Source organism: Oncorhynchus tshawytscha, unplaced genomic scaffold (genome assembly GCF_018296145.1).
Source record: "Oncorhynchus tshawytscha isolate Ot180627B unplaced genomic scaffold, Otsh_v2.0 Un_contig_2903_pilon_pilon, whole genome shotgun sequence".
NCBI lineage: Eukaryota > Metazoa > Chordata > Actinopteri > Salmoniformes > Salmonidae > Oncorhynchus > Oncorhynchus tshawytscha.
In genome coordinates this window covers 225857-243109 of record NW_024609804.1, presented here as the reverse complement: position 1 = coordinate 243109, position 17253 = coordinate 225857, and the positions used below count along the sequence as shown (strand labels likewise).

General features: G+C 43.7%; 1 protein-coding gene across 1 annotated transcript in view; it reads right to left on the bottom strand.

Annotated features, from left to right (window-relative positions):
- Positions 1-15186, bottom strand: part of LOC112243494 (zinc finger protein 721) — an 87342-nt gene extending 72156 nt beyond the window's left edge. Inside the window, exons 1-2 of the mRNA XM_042318374.1 lie at positions 14886-15186; positions 3957-4205 (exon numbers count right to left, since the gene is read on the bottom strand). Coding sequence (XP_042174308.1) covers positions 3957-4205; positions 14886-14988 — 352 coding nt within the window. The 5' untranslated portion in view covers positions 14989-15186. The remainder of the gene's footprint in view (positions 1-3956; positions 4206-14885) is intronic.
- Positions 15187-17253: the final 2067 nt, after the last annotated feature.

Sequence of the window (17253 nt, the reverse complement as noted above, 5' to 3'; positions counted from 1 at the left end):
GTGTATTAGTTGGTGACTTTTTAACTTATCCAATCTGGAGAAACTTTTCCCACAGTCAGAGCAGGAGAAAGGCTTCTCTCCAGTGTGCACTCTCTGATGAACTGTCAGAGCCTGTGATGTTGTGAATCTCTTCCCACAGTCAGTACAGGAATACAGATTCTCTCCTGTGTGTATTTTTAGGTGTATTTTAAGCTTTGATAGAAATGGGAAAATCTCACAATGTGGGAGGTGGTGAGACCTCTTAGCTCTGTGATCTTCCTGCTGTTGCTCTCTGGATGTAGAGAATGTCTCAACATGGTCTCCTGTGTGAACAACATCAGAAGAACCAGTCAGTGAGATATACATATGACTTCATATACAGTGTGTTCAGAAAGAATTCACATCCCTTGATTTTTTTCTACATTTTGTTGTGTTTCAGCCTGAATTTAAAATGGATTAAATTGAGTCATTGGCCTACACAATACAAGGGCATGGATACATGACTAGATATTGGATATTGTTGTACCAACATGAATTCTACTATGACTATTTACCATCTGAATATGAAAACCACATCTGTAGATTCTAAACCACCGATCAGGACAGAAAGTGGTAGGCCCGAAAAGTGGGTAGTCTTTACCCCATAACGCCAGTGGAGTACCCCATAACGCCAGTGGAGTACCCCATAACGCCAGTGGAGTACCCCATAGAGTACCCCATAACGCCAGTGGAGTACCCCATAGAGTACCCCATAACGCCAGTGGAGTACCCCATAACGCCAGTGGAGTACCCCATAACGCCAGTGGAGTACCCCATAACGCCAGTGGAGTACCCCATAACGCCAGTGGAGTACCCCATAACGCCAGTGGAGTACCCCATAACGCCAGTGGAGTACCCCATAACGCCAGTGGAGTACCCCATAACGCCAGTGGAGTACCCCATAACGCCAGTGGAGTACCACATAACGCCAGTGGAGTACCACATAATGTAAAACAAAAACAAGAGAAATAACAGACATTGAATATCCCTTTGAGCATGGTGAAGATATTAATTACACTTTGGATGGTGTATCAATACACCCAGTCACTACAAAGATACAGGCGTCCTTCCTAACTCAGTTGCCGGAGAGGAGGGAAACCGCTCAGGGATTTCACCATGAGGCCAATGGTGACTTTAAAACAGTTAGACTGAGGATGGATCAACAACATTGTAGTTACTCCACAATATTAACATCAATAACAGAGTGAAAAGAAGGAAATCTGTACAGAGTAAAACTATTCCAAAACATGCATCCTGTTTGCATTAAGGCACTAAAGTAAAACTGCAAAAAATGTGGCAAAAATAATTAACTTAATAAGTGTTATGTTTGGGGCAAATCCAACACAACACATCACAGAGTACCACTCCTCACATGGAGGTGGCTGTATCATGTTATGGGTATGCTTGTCATCGGCAAGGACTTGGACGTTTTTTGTTTGTTGATAAAAAATAAATGGAATAGAACTAAGCACTGGCAAAATCCTAGAGGGAAACCTGGTTCAGTCTGCTTTCCAACAAACACTGGTATGCAAATTCACCTTTCAGAAGGACAATAACCTAAAACACAAGGCCAAATACACACTGGAGTTGCTTACCAAGACATTGAATGTTCCAGAGTGGCCTAGTTACAGTTTTGACTTAAATCATCTTGAAAATCTATGGCAAGACATGAAAATGGCTGTCTAGCAATGATCAACAACCAACTTGACAGAGCTTGAAGACTATTTTTCCAGAATAAATGTGCAAATATTGTACAATCCAGGTGTGGAAAGCTCTTAGAGATTTACACAGAAAAACTCACAGCTGTAATCACTGCCAAGGGTGCTTCTTCCAAGTATTTACTCAGGGGTGTGAATACTGTGGTGGTTAATTTCTTTACTATCAAATGAGGAGAGACAAACTTATCACACAAGTCAGAGTTATACTTAAACTAAATCTTTAAATCTCTTATTAATAAGGGAGCAGGTTAATACAACGCACACATATATGAAGTGAATCGATTGAGTGCTCTACGATACTGATGGCTGGTCATGGCTGGTGGACAAATTCACGCTCACATGATTCATTGAGAGCCCAGAGACAAAAGTACAAAGTCCATCCTCTTTCAGTCTACATGACACACGACAGATGTATAGAATGGGTCATAAGGTTAAGATCTGTATGAAATATACCTATAATATATAGCAGACAGCATATATTGTGTCAACAGTTTTCATTGTGTAGAGACCAGTGTCTGGCCCTCCTGGAGCAATCTCTCCCTGGTACCATATAGAACAGAAGCATTAACATGCTATGGAATGCTCTTTAGGTTTTATCACCCAGAAGACATCGTAAATCCCCTGTCAGTGTTATCTCCCAGAGGCCCTTCCTCAGTAGAACACACACACACACAACAGTTCAGAATACTCTGTTCTGTCGAATAAAACAACCATTTGATGCAATAAAAGTATTATAACATAACCTTGCAATCTTCCACCATAATACTTATGTAAATGAGATATTTCTGCATTGTTATATATTTTTTAAACATTTACAAACATTTTAAAAAACATGTTTTGCCTGTCATTATGGGGTATTGTGTGTAGATGGCTCATTTTTTTATATTTTTTTTATTTAGGCTGCAACATAAAATGTGGAATAAGTCAAGGGGTATGAATACTTTCTGAAGGCTCTATACTGTCCAATACAAAAGGGGAATACAACCATTCTAAAAGTGGACAACAGCTGATAGCAAAAAGGAGTGAAAATTATGAGCCATATCATCCTCCATTCTAACAAGGGTTAGTACACACAGACTCATTTCATATCAACTCACTATCACAAGGGTTAGTAAAAACTCATTTCATATCATCCTCCACTCACTATCACAAGAGCCATATCATCCTCCACTCACTATCACAAGGGTTAGTAACTATACAGACTCATTTCATATCATCCTCCACTCACTATCACAAGGGTTAGTAACTACACAGACTCATTTCATATCATCCTCCACTCACTATCACAAGGGTTAGTAACTACACAGACTCATTTCATATCATCCTCCACTCACTATCACAAGGGTTAGTAACTACACAGACTCATTTCATATCATCCTCCACTCACTATCACAAGGGTTAGTAACTACACAGACTCATTTCATATCATCCTCCACTCACTATCACAAGGGTTAGTAACTACACAGACTCATTTCATATCATCCTCCACTCACTATCACAAGGGTTAGTAACTACACAGACTCATTTCATATCATCCTCCACTCACTATCACAAGGGTTAGTAACTACACAGACTAATTTCATATCATCCTCCACTCACTATCACAAGGGTTAGTAACTACACAGACTCATTTCATATCATCCTCCACTCACTATCACAAGGGTTAGTAACTACACAGACTCATTTCATATCATCCTCCACTCACTATCACAAGGGTTAGTTACACAGACTTTTCAATCATCCTCCACAGACTCATTTCATATCATCCTCCACTCACTATCACAAGGGTTAGTAACATCCTCCACTCACTATCACAAGGGTTACTCATCATTTCATATCATCCTCCACTCACTATCACAAGGGTTAGTAACTACACAGACTCATTTCATATCATCCTCCACTCACTATCACAAAGGTTAGTAACGACACAGACTCATTTCATAGAGCTTTAAAACACTGTCAGTTTGTCTACTTCACTTCTTTATTCTCCTCTCTGATCACTCCAGACAGCCCAGTGAATAAAATAAATGCTGACAATACTGGTGTCAAACCACTTTTCATACACAGCGGGAAGTTGGAATGAAAAACAAGTTTTGTACAGTCTGGTGTTCATCAGGGATGTGATGTCAGAAGGACAGAATTCACAATAGCAATAGACTGGGTCATAACGAATGGAGGTATAACCTATGAAGGGAACTTATCGATAGAACCTGCTCTTACCATCATAAACAGATGTGCCAATCTTCTCCTCCTCTTCTTCATCTTTAATGTTGACATTCAACTCCAGTGTTTGACTGCAGTCTTCCAGCTTCACTGATGCCATCTCTGGATCCTGCAGTGCAAACTGGGGTCCACTGTCACAATCAGGACCCAGTGACTGTAGGTTTGGACTCAGTGTGGAAGGAGAGTGGCAGGCTGGGTTTGTCCTCACTGTTGATGTTTCTGGCCTCAGACTTGACCTGAGTCGGCCTGTAGTAATAAAGTCAAACGGACAAAAGTTGTCTTTTAGTTCTGGCACTTCCTTTATTCTCAAAAAAAAAAAAGAAAAAAAAAATTGTTCAATGATCTAATTTCAATAGACCGGGTAGCTAAACATTGACAACAACAAAAATTAATTCACATTAGACGAGGGCACACTTTAAATTACACGGTAAAAAAAAATTGCGCTTAAAAGAAATTAAAAGTGCAACTGACAGCGTTTGAACTACATTTCAGACATGAACGTGACAGACAGACAATCATAATATCAGTAAAAAATATCAAATTCCCAGTTTCTGCTACAAAACCAACTTCATAAGAGGTTTGTCTCAACATTTCATGACGTCCACTAAGGCATTGTTGGTAGAATAGATGGGTGCAGTTCAATGCATAATTCATATAATTTACTAATACATTTATTATTAAGAGAGGCCCACAGACCCCCACCCAGAGAGGCCCACAGACACCCACCCAGAGAGGCCCACAGACACCCACCCAGAGAGGCCCACAGACACCCACCCAGAGAGGCCCACAGACCCCCACTCAGAGAGGCCCACAGACCCCCACCCAGAGAGGCCCACAGACCCCCACCCAGAGAGGCCCACAGACCCCCACCCAGAGAGGCCCACAGACCCCCACCCAGAGAGGCCCACAGACCCCCACCCAGAGAGGCCCACAGACCCCCACCCAGAGAGGCCCACAGACCCCCACCCAGAGAGGCCCACAGACTCCCACCCAGAGAGGCCCACAGACTCCCACACAGAGAGTCCAACAGGAGCAACCAGGGTCAAGCACTCTGCCCAAAGGCAGGTCAACAGATCTCCCGAACCAGCGACTTATTGGCCACCAGCCCAAGCTCCCAACTGCCAGGCCACCAACCATCCACAATCCCCCTACAGATCCCTGAGAGCTGCCCCTCAACCTTCCCAGAACAACCACGCTTTTGGGCTTGTACACCAGCTTCAAAGCTGAAAATACGGTATTTTTGGTTATCAGAAAAATATATATATTTCACAGCGCTTCAGATGGTGCAATGATTCTCTACACAATGACTGCTTGTTTTGCTCTATGGTAGGTTAGCCTACCACAGAGAGAGAGACCCAGACTCAGCGGTTAGCCTACCACAGAGAGAGGACCCAGACTCAGCGGTTAGCCTACCACAGAGAGAGAGAGACCCAGACTCAGCGGTTAGCCTACCATAGAGAGAGAGACCCAGACTCAGCGGTTAGCCTACCACAGAGAGAGACCCAGACTCAGCGGTTAGCCTACCACAGAGAGAGACCCAGACTCAGCGGTTAGCCTACCATAGAGAGAGAGACCAGCGGTTAGCCTACCACAGAGAGAGAGACCCAGACTCAGCGGTTAGCCTACCATAGAGAGAGAGACCCAGACTCAGCGGTTAGCCTACCATAGAGAGAGAGAGACCCAGACTCAGCGGTTAGCCTACCATAGAGAGAGAGAGACCCAGACACAGTGGTTAGCCTACCATAGAGAGAGAGAGACCCAGACTCAGCGGTTAGCCTACCATAGAGAGAGAGACCCAGACTCAGCGGTTAGCCTACCATAGAGAGAGAGACCCAGACTCAGCGGTTAGCCTACCATAGAGAGAGAGACCCAGACTCAGCGGTTAGCCTACCATAGAGAGAGAGAGACCAGACTCAGCGGTTAGCCTACCATAGAGAGAGAGAGACCCAGACTCAGCGGTTAGCCTACCATAGAGAGAGACCCAGACTCAGCGGTTAGCCTACCATAGAGAGAGAGACCCAGACTCAGCGGTTAGCCTACCATAGAGAGAGGACCCAGACTCAGCGGTTAGCCTACCATAGAGAGAGAGAGACCCAGACTCAGCAGTTAGCCTTCCATAGAGAGAGGACCCAGACTCAGCCCTACCATAGAGAGAGAGACCCAGACTCAGCGGTTAGCCTACCATAGAGAGAGAGACCCAGACTCAGCGGTTAGCCTACCATAGAGAGAGAGACCCAGACTCAGCGGTTAGCCTTCCATAGAGAGAGGACCCAGACTCAGCGGTTAGCCTACCATAGAGAGAGAGACCCAGACTCAGCGGTTAGCCTACCATAGAGAGAGGACCCAGACTCAGCGGTTAGCCTACCATAGAGAGAGAGAGACCCAGACTCAGCAGTTAGCCTTCCATAGAGAGAGGACCCAGACTCAGCGACTCAGTTAGCCTTCCATAGAGAGAGGACCCAGACTCAGTGGTTAGCCTACCATAGAGAGAGGTCCCAGACTCAGCGGTTAGCCTTCCATAGAGAGAGAGACCCAGGCTCAGCGGTTAGCCTACCATAGAGAGAGAGACCCAGACTCAGCGGTTAGCCTTCCATAGAGAGAGAGACCCAGACTCAGCGGTTAGCCTACCATAGAGAGAGGGACCCAGACTAGGCGGTTAGCCTACCATAGAGAGAGGACCCAGACTCAGCGGTTAGCCTACCATAGAGAGAGAGGACCCAGACTAGGCGGTTAGCCTACCATAGAGAGGAGGACCCAGACTAGGCGGTTAGCCTACCATAGAGAGAGGGACCCAGACTAGGCGGTTAGCCTACCATAGAGAGAGGACCCAGACTCAGCGGTTAGCCTACCATAGAGAGAGAGACCCAGACTCAGCGGTTAGCCTACCATAGAGAGAGACCCAGACTCAGCGGTTAGCCTACCATAGAGAGAGGACCCAGACTCAGCAGTTAGCCTTCCATAGAGAGAGAGACCCAGACTCAGCGGTTAGCCTTCCATTTGAAGTATTTCATTTGTCCTATGTGGTCTAAAAAATGAAGGACGATACAATCACGAGGATCCACTTGTATAGACAATATACAATATATTATTGGGACTGAAAGCACATTGAGCAAACAAAACTACCCTTGCAATATGAACTGGAATAACATGGGTCTATTACTGAACCGTCTGTTGAACAAGAGACTGTCACTGGCAACCATGGTTACGAGGGGATACTACAATATAATGTTGTTGGGTCTGTAACTTACCACCCTCCTCGTAGAGAAAAGCACCAGAGATAATTATATAACACACAAAGTAAGAAAAACAATGAAATGCATCGTTCTCACGCTGCCTAAAATGATGAATAAGATACTAATGAGATGGACCTTTATGAGAAATATTACAATGCTGATGTACAAACTATGACATAAATGGCTATAAGAGGGTAAGAGGAAAGCCGTCATTTCCATTAAGACATGAGCGAGCTGAGACAGATGTAGTCTATTTATTCAGCATTTTTTAAATGGACAACGACATAATTCAGAACATGGGCCATTCTTACAGTTTTGTCCCTGTACACCAAGTCAGAACAGGAGGATAAATTAACAGGGGTACATAAGCAGACAATGAAAGTTCTTACAATGGGGGCAGGTACGCAGCCTGTTACAATATTAAATTACATTTTTCTAAAACAGGCTATAGGCTACATGTGCACCACCAAGTCAGAACAGTAGGCTAAGTTCTTAGGGGGGTACCAAATTCTTAGGGTGAGGCACATGGGCTACTAACATACACTTAGTATTACTTTGACATTCTCTGGATGATGTCATGCTGGATTGACAGCATGGCCAAAGCATTTAACCTTTCTGGCCCATGGAGTTGCGTATGACGGTTTTTATCCTTTTAAAAAGGTAGAAAAGTTTCTCTCTGACTCGGCAGTTGTCATCAGAGTGGTGATGATGATGATTTTGAGAAGAGAGACCGTCTCAGACAAGGCCTCCTGCAGGTTATTCTGGTAGAGTGATTTCAATAAAGAAAGTGCCGTCTTTCCAGTGTGCAGCTCAGGATGCCGGTAGACAGTGAACAGCTCCCTTTTCATCTTCTCCTGGTTACCCACAAGCCACAGCTGGGTAGAACACTGGAGTTCTGCAGTCCAGAAAGGAATCCATCAGCAGCGGTTGGACACCACGTACATTACCACTCATCAGCGCTGACCAATCGTAGGTTTGTGCAACCAGTTTCTCCTTGACATTCAGTGGAGCTAGTACTTGTTTGATGGTGTTGGAGAGGCCAACACCAGTTTTGTCCTTCACCTCTACAAACACCTCTCACACACACTGTTGTCTGGTGTTGGAATCGGCTAAACTTTGAACATTGAGATATTAAATAAATGATAGAGACAAAGCCTTGAATAGAAAGAGTTTGTAAAAAGCCAGGCTTTGGAATGTGTTTGATGGAGGAGAGGAGAGCGATGTGTTGATATAGGGAAGACAGATGGATATCTGTGGGTCAGGAGGTGAGAGGTGAGGACAGTTCCCCTTAAGGGAGTAATCAGGGTTGCTACAGTGGGGAGAACAAGTATTTGATACACTGACAATTTTGCAGGTTTTCCAGACATGTAGATGTCTGTATTTTTTTATCATAAGTACACTTCAACTGTGAGAGACGGAATCTAAAACAAAAATCCAGAAAATCACATTGTATGATTTTTAAGTAATTCATTTGCATTTTATTGCATGACATAAGTATTTGATACATCAGAAAAGCAGAACTTAATATTTGGTACAGAAACCTTTGTTTGCAATTACAGAGATCATACGTTTCCTGTTGTTCTTGACCAGGTTTGCACACACTGCAGCCGTGTGTAAGTAGGAAAACCTGCAAAATCGGCAGTGTAACAAATACTTGTTCTCCCCACTGTATCTGGTTACCTTCTTTCCTGTGGAGCCATAAACTGTAAGGAAGAGGAGTGTCTTATGTAGGATGTATATAAACTGTGATGTCTGAAATGTTTTGTCTGATTTCAGCTGCACAGAACCTTTGGAAAGATTAAACTTGGTTAAAGCTTCTCTAGTGTTTGTGAGTTATTTACTCACAACAAAAAATAAGAACCTAACAGTTGGCGTTGTCCAGGATTCACCACGATTTTTTTATCAAACCAAAGAGTCCAGAACAGTGGAACAGGAGCCTGCACAGCAAATAAGGTAGGCACATTCCTACACCTGTTACCACTCATTCTGACATCTTGGGGAGATGAGAATCGTAGGCTGAAGAATTATAGAATACGGCCTTTTGAAGCCTGAGTTTATTCAAAAGGCCCATTGTGTAACGACCGGTCGTAGCTTTATAGTAAATGGTAAGGCCCGGAAGGTAAACTCATACAGGCTGCTGTGTTTAGGGAATAATAACTATTGATATGGCGACAAACGGACCCGTTTCTCCCTGTAATATAGAGAAAGCGGTATTAAATAAAGCCATGGAGGCGCTAAAAGAAGTGCACGTTAATTCTACCAATTATGTTATGCTTTTTGACTTGTGTCTTGGAGATGGTATGAAGGAAAGGTTAATGTCATAATTCATCATATTGTCAATTTTTGTCTAATTTACTGAAACAGAAATGTAATGAATTTAACTGTGTTTTCGTTGTTGTTGAGATTATCCTGGAAGCTGAAGTCAGATCGTGTTTAAATTGAAGATAGAAATCATTTGACAATAGACAGTCAACCTCAAAACCCTCCCTAACCGGCTGAAGAAAAAGAGAAGAAGGCGGTGCTATGAGAGACAATGACTTTTACCACTCCTATCTGAGTCCGAACCAAAACCAGGGCCGGGGTGCTGAGAGCGCGTGTGGAGTGAGCGTGGAGAGAGAGAGAACAAGCTCAGGTGAGAGACTCGTGGTGCTGAGAGCGCGTGTGGAGTGAGCGTGGAGAGAGAGAGAACAAGCTCAGGTGAGAGACTCGTGGTGCTGAGAGCGCGTGTGGAGTGAGCGTGGAGAGAGAGAGAACAAGCTCAGGTGAGAGACTCGTGGTGCTGAGAGCGCGTGTGGAGTGAGCGTGAGAGCAAGCTCAGGTGTGGAGACTCGTGGTGCTGAGGTGTGGAGTGAGCGTGGAGAGAGAGAACAAGCTCAGGTGAGAGACTCGTGGTGCTGAGAGCGCGTGTGGAGTGAGCGTGGAGAGAGAGAGAGAACAAGCTCAGGTGAGAGACTCGTGGTGCTGAGAGCGCGTGTGGAGTGAGCGTGGAGAGAGAGAGAACAAGCTCAGGTGAGAGACTCGTGGTGCTGAGAGCGCGTGTGGAGTGAGCGTGGAGAGAGAGAGAACAAGCTCAGGTGAGAGACTCGTGGTGCTGAGAGCGCGTGTGGAGTGAGCGTGGAGAGAGAGAGAACAAGCTCAGGTGAGAGAGGTGCTGAGAGCGCGTGTGGAACAAGCAAGCTCAGGTGAGAGACTCGTGGTGCTGAGAGCGCGTGTGGAGTGAGCGTGGAGAGAGAGAGGACAAGCTCAGGTGAGAGACTCGTGGTGCTGAGAGCACGTGTGGAGTGAGCGTGGAGAGAGAGAGGACAAGCTCAGGTGAGAGACTCGTGTACGTGGAAAAAACAGAAGTATCTAACTGGATATTAAAATCGGGACATTATCAAGGGCCATGAAATGCGACAGGCAAAAGTTACATGTGCCGTTGGGAAAATGAACTGTAAACGATACGCTAGAATGATAAGTGCCAGGTGAAGGGGGGGGTATACGCCCTGCTAACTATTTAAACTGAAAACGCATTGAGATACTGATTTTTCTTTACCAGGCCTGTAATGGGAAGAGTTATGACCGGCAATAAAAGGTTGTTTATAAATGTATGTTCTAACAGGGGTGATGGGGGCGGAGTTGATCAACTGGAATTTGTGCCTTCGTCTCAAAGAACACACTGAGTTCAGTCATTCTAAATTCTAAAGTGATAAAACGTTTTCGTTGTGATGGGACACTGAACGCACTGAGGTCAGTCATTCTAAATTCTAAAGTGATAAAATGTTGTCGTTGTGATTGGGACACTGCGAGAGAGAATGGCTAAAGCACGATGAGGGGCTGAGGCACTGCTAACAGTTATGTGGCTGCCGAGAGAGTTTTTAAGAAACGTATCTCTCTCTGGGTGTCATCGTGACGGGAGGTGGTTTGTTAGGGAGACTCACTGGATGACAGCTTGGGACGAACATGAAAGTTTGGTTTTTGTATTACCCTGTATTAAGAGTTCATGTTACATCAATGCAAAGTTATTAAACATGTACTTAGTTTCTCTTTTCTTTTCAAGTCAATATGTTTTTAGGTTTGGTGGAACATGAGGGTGTTCAACTAAATTGATTTGAGAACGTGTTAGTAGGTTTGTAAAATGTAGAAAATGATTTGGGAGTATAGTGTGTTATGGGTTAGATGTAATGATAGAGGAGTATCAATCCCAGAGACTGTATATTGTTGCAGGAGATAGCTGCTCTCTTTCTTCTATGAGCTAACGGGACACAACATGGGGATTTAATTGAACGTTACACATACACAGATAATGGTGAAAGTAGAAGAGATAGTGTTGTCATTTCAGACACTATTGGCAACTTTCAGTAATGAGTTTATCACAGAAGGCATAACACTTGAAAGAATAGCTACAGATCCCTGTATACAGGAGGCCACATCGCCAGAAGGACTAGCTACAGATCCCTGTATACAGGAGGCCACATCGCCAGAAGGACTAGCTACAGATCCCTGTATACAGGAGGCCACATCGCCAGAAGGACTAGCTACAGATCCCTGTATACAGGGGGCCACATCGCCAGAAGGACTAGCTACAGATCCCTGTATACAGGAGGCCACATCGCCAGAAGGACTAGCTACAGATCCCTGTATACAGGAGGCCACGTCGCCAGAAGGACTAGCTACAGATCCCTGTATACAGGAGGCCAATGTGTTTAGAGTCCAATGGGGTAGAGTCCAGTGGGGGGGATAGATAGGCCTTGGGGTAGATCGGCCTTGGGGTAGATCGGCCTTGGGGTGAGAGATGTGTACCTAACTTAAGCACAGGGGTGTAATATCCACAGGTACCAACTGTAGCAGAATACAGGAGATCAGTGGAGATGTTGGTGGCTAGAGACTAAGGGATAAATTGGGAAACAGGTAGGGGGTATCTGAAAGTTCAGTCCTAGACTTATCAGTAAAACACGAAGACAATAGGAGAGCAGGAGACAAATTCCGGGCAATAGCTAGTCTCACAGCAGTCCCTGTGGGGCCAGTAACAGAAGGAACAGTAGTAGAAGTGTAGAATGCTATATTAATAGCATGAACTTGGACTACTGCGCAAATGGGGGGTATTGTGAGACGATAGTCACGGGCCATGTTGGAAGTAGCAATGGTTACTTTTGTAGCATTGTTGGTATATCAGTAATGACGACACGTCACATGGATTGGTAAGTGGTAACTGGGGGACCAATGGGAGAACAGGGGATGCTGTTATTCAAATATCACTAATGATGTTGTCAGGAAATAACCTGTGTGTTGCAGTGTGCATATGTCCTCAGGTGGAACCAAGATATAACCGAGGGCACGGGCTGAATTCTGGAGATTGAGTGTACATCAAGAGACACCAGGCGGGGGTGTTGGAACAGCATTGATTTGAGAGACACTACTTCGAACAGTACCTACAGTGGTTAAGATCGTCATGTCTCTCCTTGGGGGGGGTGCATAGTTTTCACGTGAAGTGAGGTCCAACTGCATAATGGGTGAGTGAAGACACCATGACACAGGAAGTGAAGACACCATGACACAGGAAGTGAAGACACCATGACACAGGAAGCGGAGCGGGAGAGAGACTAGATTCCATTGTAAGACATACAGAATGGTTGGGTCTGGGAACTACTATAAACATCATAGTTGGTTTGGGGTTTAACTGCTTTATGGGTTAATGCATCATATGATAGAGGATATTATTTACATATTTATTTCACCTTTATTTAACCAGGTAGGCTAGTTGAGAACAAGTTCTCATTTGCAACTGCGACCTGGCGAAGATAAAGCAAAGCAGTTCGACACATACAACAACACAGAGTTACACATGGAATAAACAAACATACAATAAATAATACAGTAGAAAAATCTATATACAGCATGTGCAAATGAGGTAGGACAAGAGAGGTAAGGCAATAAATAGGCCATGGTGGCAAAGTAATTACAATATAGCAATTAAACACTGGAATGGTAGGATGTGCAGAGGGTGAATGTGCAAGTTGAGATACTGGGTGCAAAGGAGCAAGATAAATAAATAAATAAATACAGTATGGGGATGAGATAGCTCATCTGTAAATAGCCCATCCAATCTATGTACAGGTGCAGTGAACTGTGAGCTGCTCTGACAGCTGGTGCTTAAAGCTAGTGAGGGAGGTAAGAGTATCCAGCTTCAGAAATTTTTGCAGTTCGTTCCAGTCATTGGCAGCAGAGAAATTAAAGGAGAGGCGGCCAAAGGAGGAATTGGATTTGGGGATGACCAGTGAGATATACCTGCTGGAGCACATGCTACGGGGGGGGGGGCAACGAGAGCATACAGGTCGCAGTGGTGGGTAGTATATGGGGCGTTGGTGACAAAACAGATGGTACAGTGATAGACTGCATCCAATTTGTTGAGTAGAGTGTTGGAGGCTACTTTGTAAATGACATCGCCGAAGTCGAGGATTGGTAGGATGGTCAGTTTAACGAGGGTATGTTTGGCAGCATGAGTGAAAGAGGCTTTGTTGTGAAATAGGAACCCGATTCTAGATTTAATTTTGGATTGGAGATGTTTCATGTGAGTCTGGAAGGAGTTTACAGTCTAACCAGACACCTAGGAATTTGTAGTTGTCCACATATTCTAAGTCAGAACCGTCCAGAGTAGTGATGTTGGACGGGCGGGCGGGCAGGTGCGGGCAGCGATCGGTTAAAGAGCATGTCCAAGAAATTGGCCGATGGATCAGCTAACAGCCCAATATGCTCTAGATAGCTAGCAAGCCACGGTTAGCAGAAGGGCCTTCAGGGGACGTCGCGCCTGAGTGGCCTGTTGGGATCCCCGGGCAGATTACGTCGGTATTCCAGTCGTGAAGGATCGGCGGGGCCCCGTACCAGCAGTAGAAGGGGTCCGGATATTGTAGCCGAGGAGTGGGCTTCAGGGGTAGCCCAGGAGCCCTAGCCGGGAGATGGGTCTAGCATGGGCTAGCTCCAAGCTAGTTGGTGCTAGCTCCGGGACGGAAATGTTAGCCAGGAGTAGTCAACCGGGGTTGCGGTTAGCTAACTGCGATGATCCAGATGAAAAGGTTCAGAGTTTGCTGGTAGGAATCCGGGGCTTTGGAGAGAAAAATAGGTCCGGTATGTTTCTGGTTTGAAACGCGTTGTAAGAACTGGCGAGAGCTTTCCGAGCTAAAGGTTAGCTGATGACATCTAGCAGTGGTTAGCTGACTGACAGCTGATAGCTAGTTAGCTAGTTGGCTTCAGTTGGCAGTGTTCTGAAGTTCTATGAAATGAGTCTGTGTAGTTGCTAGGGTTGCTGTCAATTCCACTTGAATTTCACTCTATTCAGGAAATAACTCGTTCTAATTTCAATTCTCTGCAATGCTTTTCGATCAGGAAAAGTTGGTGTCACACTTTACTGTAGGTGTCCTTAGTCATGTATTAATCTTCTTCACTTCTTTAGTCGACACTATGATAATTCCAGACAGCCCATTGAATAAAACACATCCTGACAATACTGATGTCAAACCATCCAGATCTCAGTAGCATGAAATAACATCTACCTTCTCATTGATTCTATAGCAACTTTCAACACACAGTGTGAAGTTGAAACAAACAACAGTCTGGAGTTCTTCAGGGATGTGTGAGTCAGATAGAACTTAACCCAGCAATAGACTGGGTCATAACTTACGGAGGTCTAACTTATGAAGAAAGAATCTGCTCTTACCATGATAAACACATTTCCCAATCTTCTCCTCCTCTTCTTCATCTTTAATGTTGACATTCAGCTCCAGTGTTTGACTGCAGTCTTCCAGCTTCACTGCTGCCATCTCTGGATCCTGCAGTGCAAACTGGGCTCCACTGTCACAATCAGGACCCAGTGACTGTAGGTTTGGACTCGGTGTGGAAGGAGAGTGGCAGGCTGGGTTTGTCCTCACTGTTGATGTTACCGGCCTCAGACTTGATCTGAGTCGTCCTGTAGTAATAAAGAGAAACGGACACAAAAGTTATTGTCTTGACAGTTCTGCCACTTTCTTAATTCTCTAAAAATCAATGATATTTGTTCAATTATCTCATGTCAATAGATCAGGTAGCTAAGCATTGACAACTCAACATTCATTCCCATTAGACAAAAAGTACACACTTTAAATGACACAATGTAAGTGAACTTAACCTATAGTAGATTTCCTACATTTACATAAATGCATAAATTACAACAAAAAAACAATTAGTACAGGTTGCAGTTAGTTTTGATTTTATTGGGATATATTTTACTTCTCATTTGGACTAATCTTCCAAGAGTCCTTAAAACATTTTTTTTTAAATGTATAATGTGATCACATTTTCACATAACACACACAGAGACAAAGAGACATAACACACACAGAGACAAAGAGACATAACACACACAGAGACAAAACACACACAGAGACAAAGAGACATAACACACACAGAGACATAACACACACAGAGACAAAAGAGACATAACACACACAGAGACAAAACACACACAGAGACAAAGAGACATAACACACACAGAGACAAAGAGACATAACACACAACAAAGAGACATAACACACACAGAGACATAACACACACAAAGAGACAAACACACACAGAGACAAAGAGACATAACACACACAGAGACAAAGAGACATAACACACACAAGAGACATAACACACACAGAGACATAACACACACAGAGACAAAGAGACATAACACACACAGAGACAAAGAGACATAACACACACAGAGACAAAGAGACATAACACACACAGAGACAAAGAGACATAACACACACAGAGACAAAGAGACATAACACACACAGAGAAAGAGACAAAGAGACATAACACACACAGAGACAAAGAGACATAACACACACAGAGACAAAGACATAACACACACAGAGACAAAGAGACATAACACACACAGAGACAAACAGAGACACACACACAGAGAGAGACATAACACACACACACAGAGACATAACACACACAGAGACAAAGAGACATAACACACACAGAGACAAAGAGAGACAAAGAGACATAACACACACAGAGACAAAGAGACATAACACACACAGAGACAGAGACATAACACACACAGAGACAAAGAGACATAACACACACAGAGACAAAGAGACATAACACACACAGAGACAAAGAGACATAACACACTGACATATTGACCAGATAAATACTCTTAACAGTCTGAAAAGTTGGATTGATTCTTCCATAGTCCTGCACAACCTTCCAATGTATTATAAATAAATGATTCTAAAGTAATGTTTGAATTTATATATTAAAACGTTTCTGGTTCGCTCAGATAAATTATTCAATTTCGTTATCACTCTGAATCTAAATGTTATTTTTGCCTAATTTTCGTTTCTGTCTGGATAACAACAGATTGTGGACAATCTATTCCTGGTATTGACTGAATGTCTGTCTCTAACCAACGGAGTACTGTTGTGAATAGAGTTTGTCCGTTTTAAATGGTGTGCATTGTGAAATAAAATGAGCATGGTGCATGACTACAACAGAAGAAACATATCTCCACCTTTAAAACAAACCTTGTTGCTTTGTTGTGTCCAATCTGCAGCCTCCTAACTTGACTTGCTGATGCACGTGCCCATATTTAGCTATGCTTCTGATAATGTATGCAATTTAGGCAGCACTATGGACTATGCTCCTGAATAGCCATGTCCTCACTGTATTATTTCACCTCACAAAAAAATCTATTGTATTTCCCATTTTTCACAACATAGTAACAATCATAGACAAAGATAGAAACACCTGAATGTCTGAATATTGTTACACATGTAATAATAATAATAATAGGTGAACCCGCTCTGCCTGCACTGAATTCAGTTGACGTAGACAGAAGGGGAGCCGCCATTTTACCATCTCGTGAATTTTACACAAAACCAATAACGAACTCAAAAATCGATTTTAAAAATGAAATTAGCTTTAGTAAATGATGTTTATTCCCTCAGCCAAACCCAAAGTCTCTAGCTATGTGACATAAAATAGTTATGCTCACTCGGCTTGACACAAATATTACACATAAAACCTTTACCAAACGTGATAATACCTTA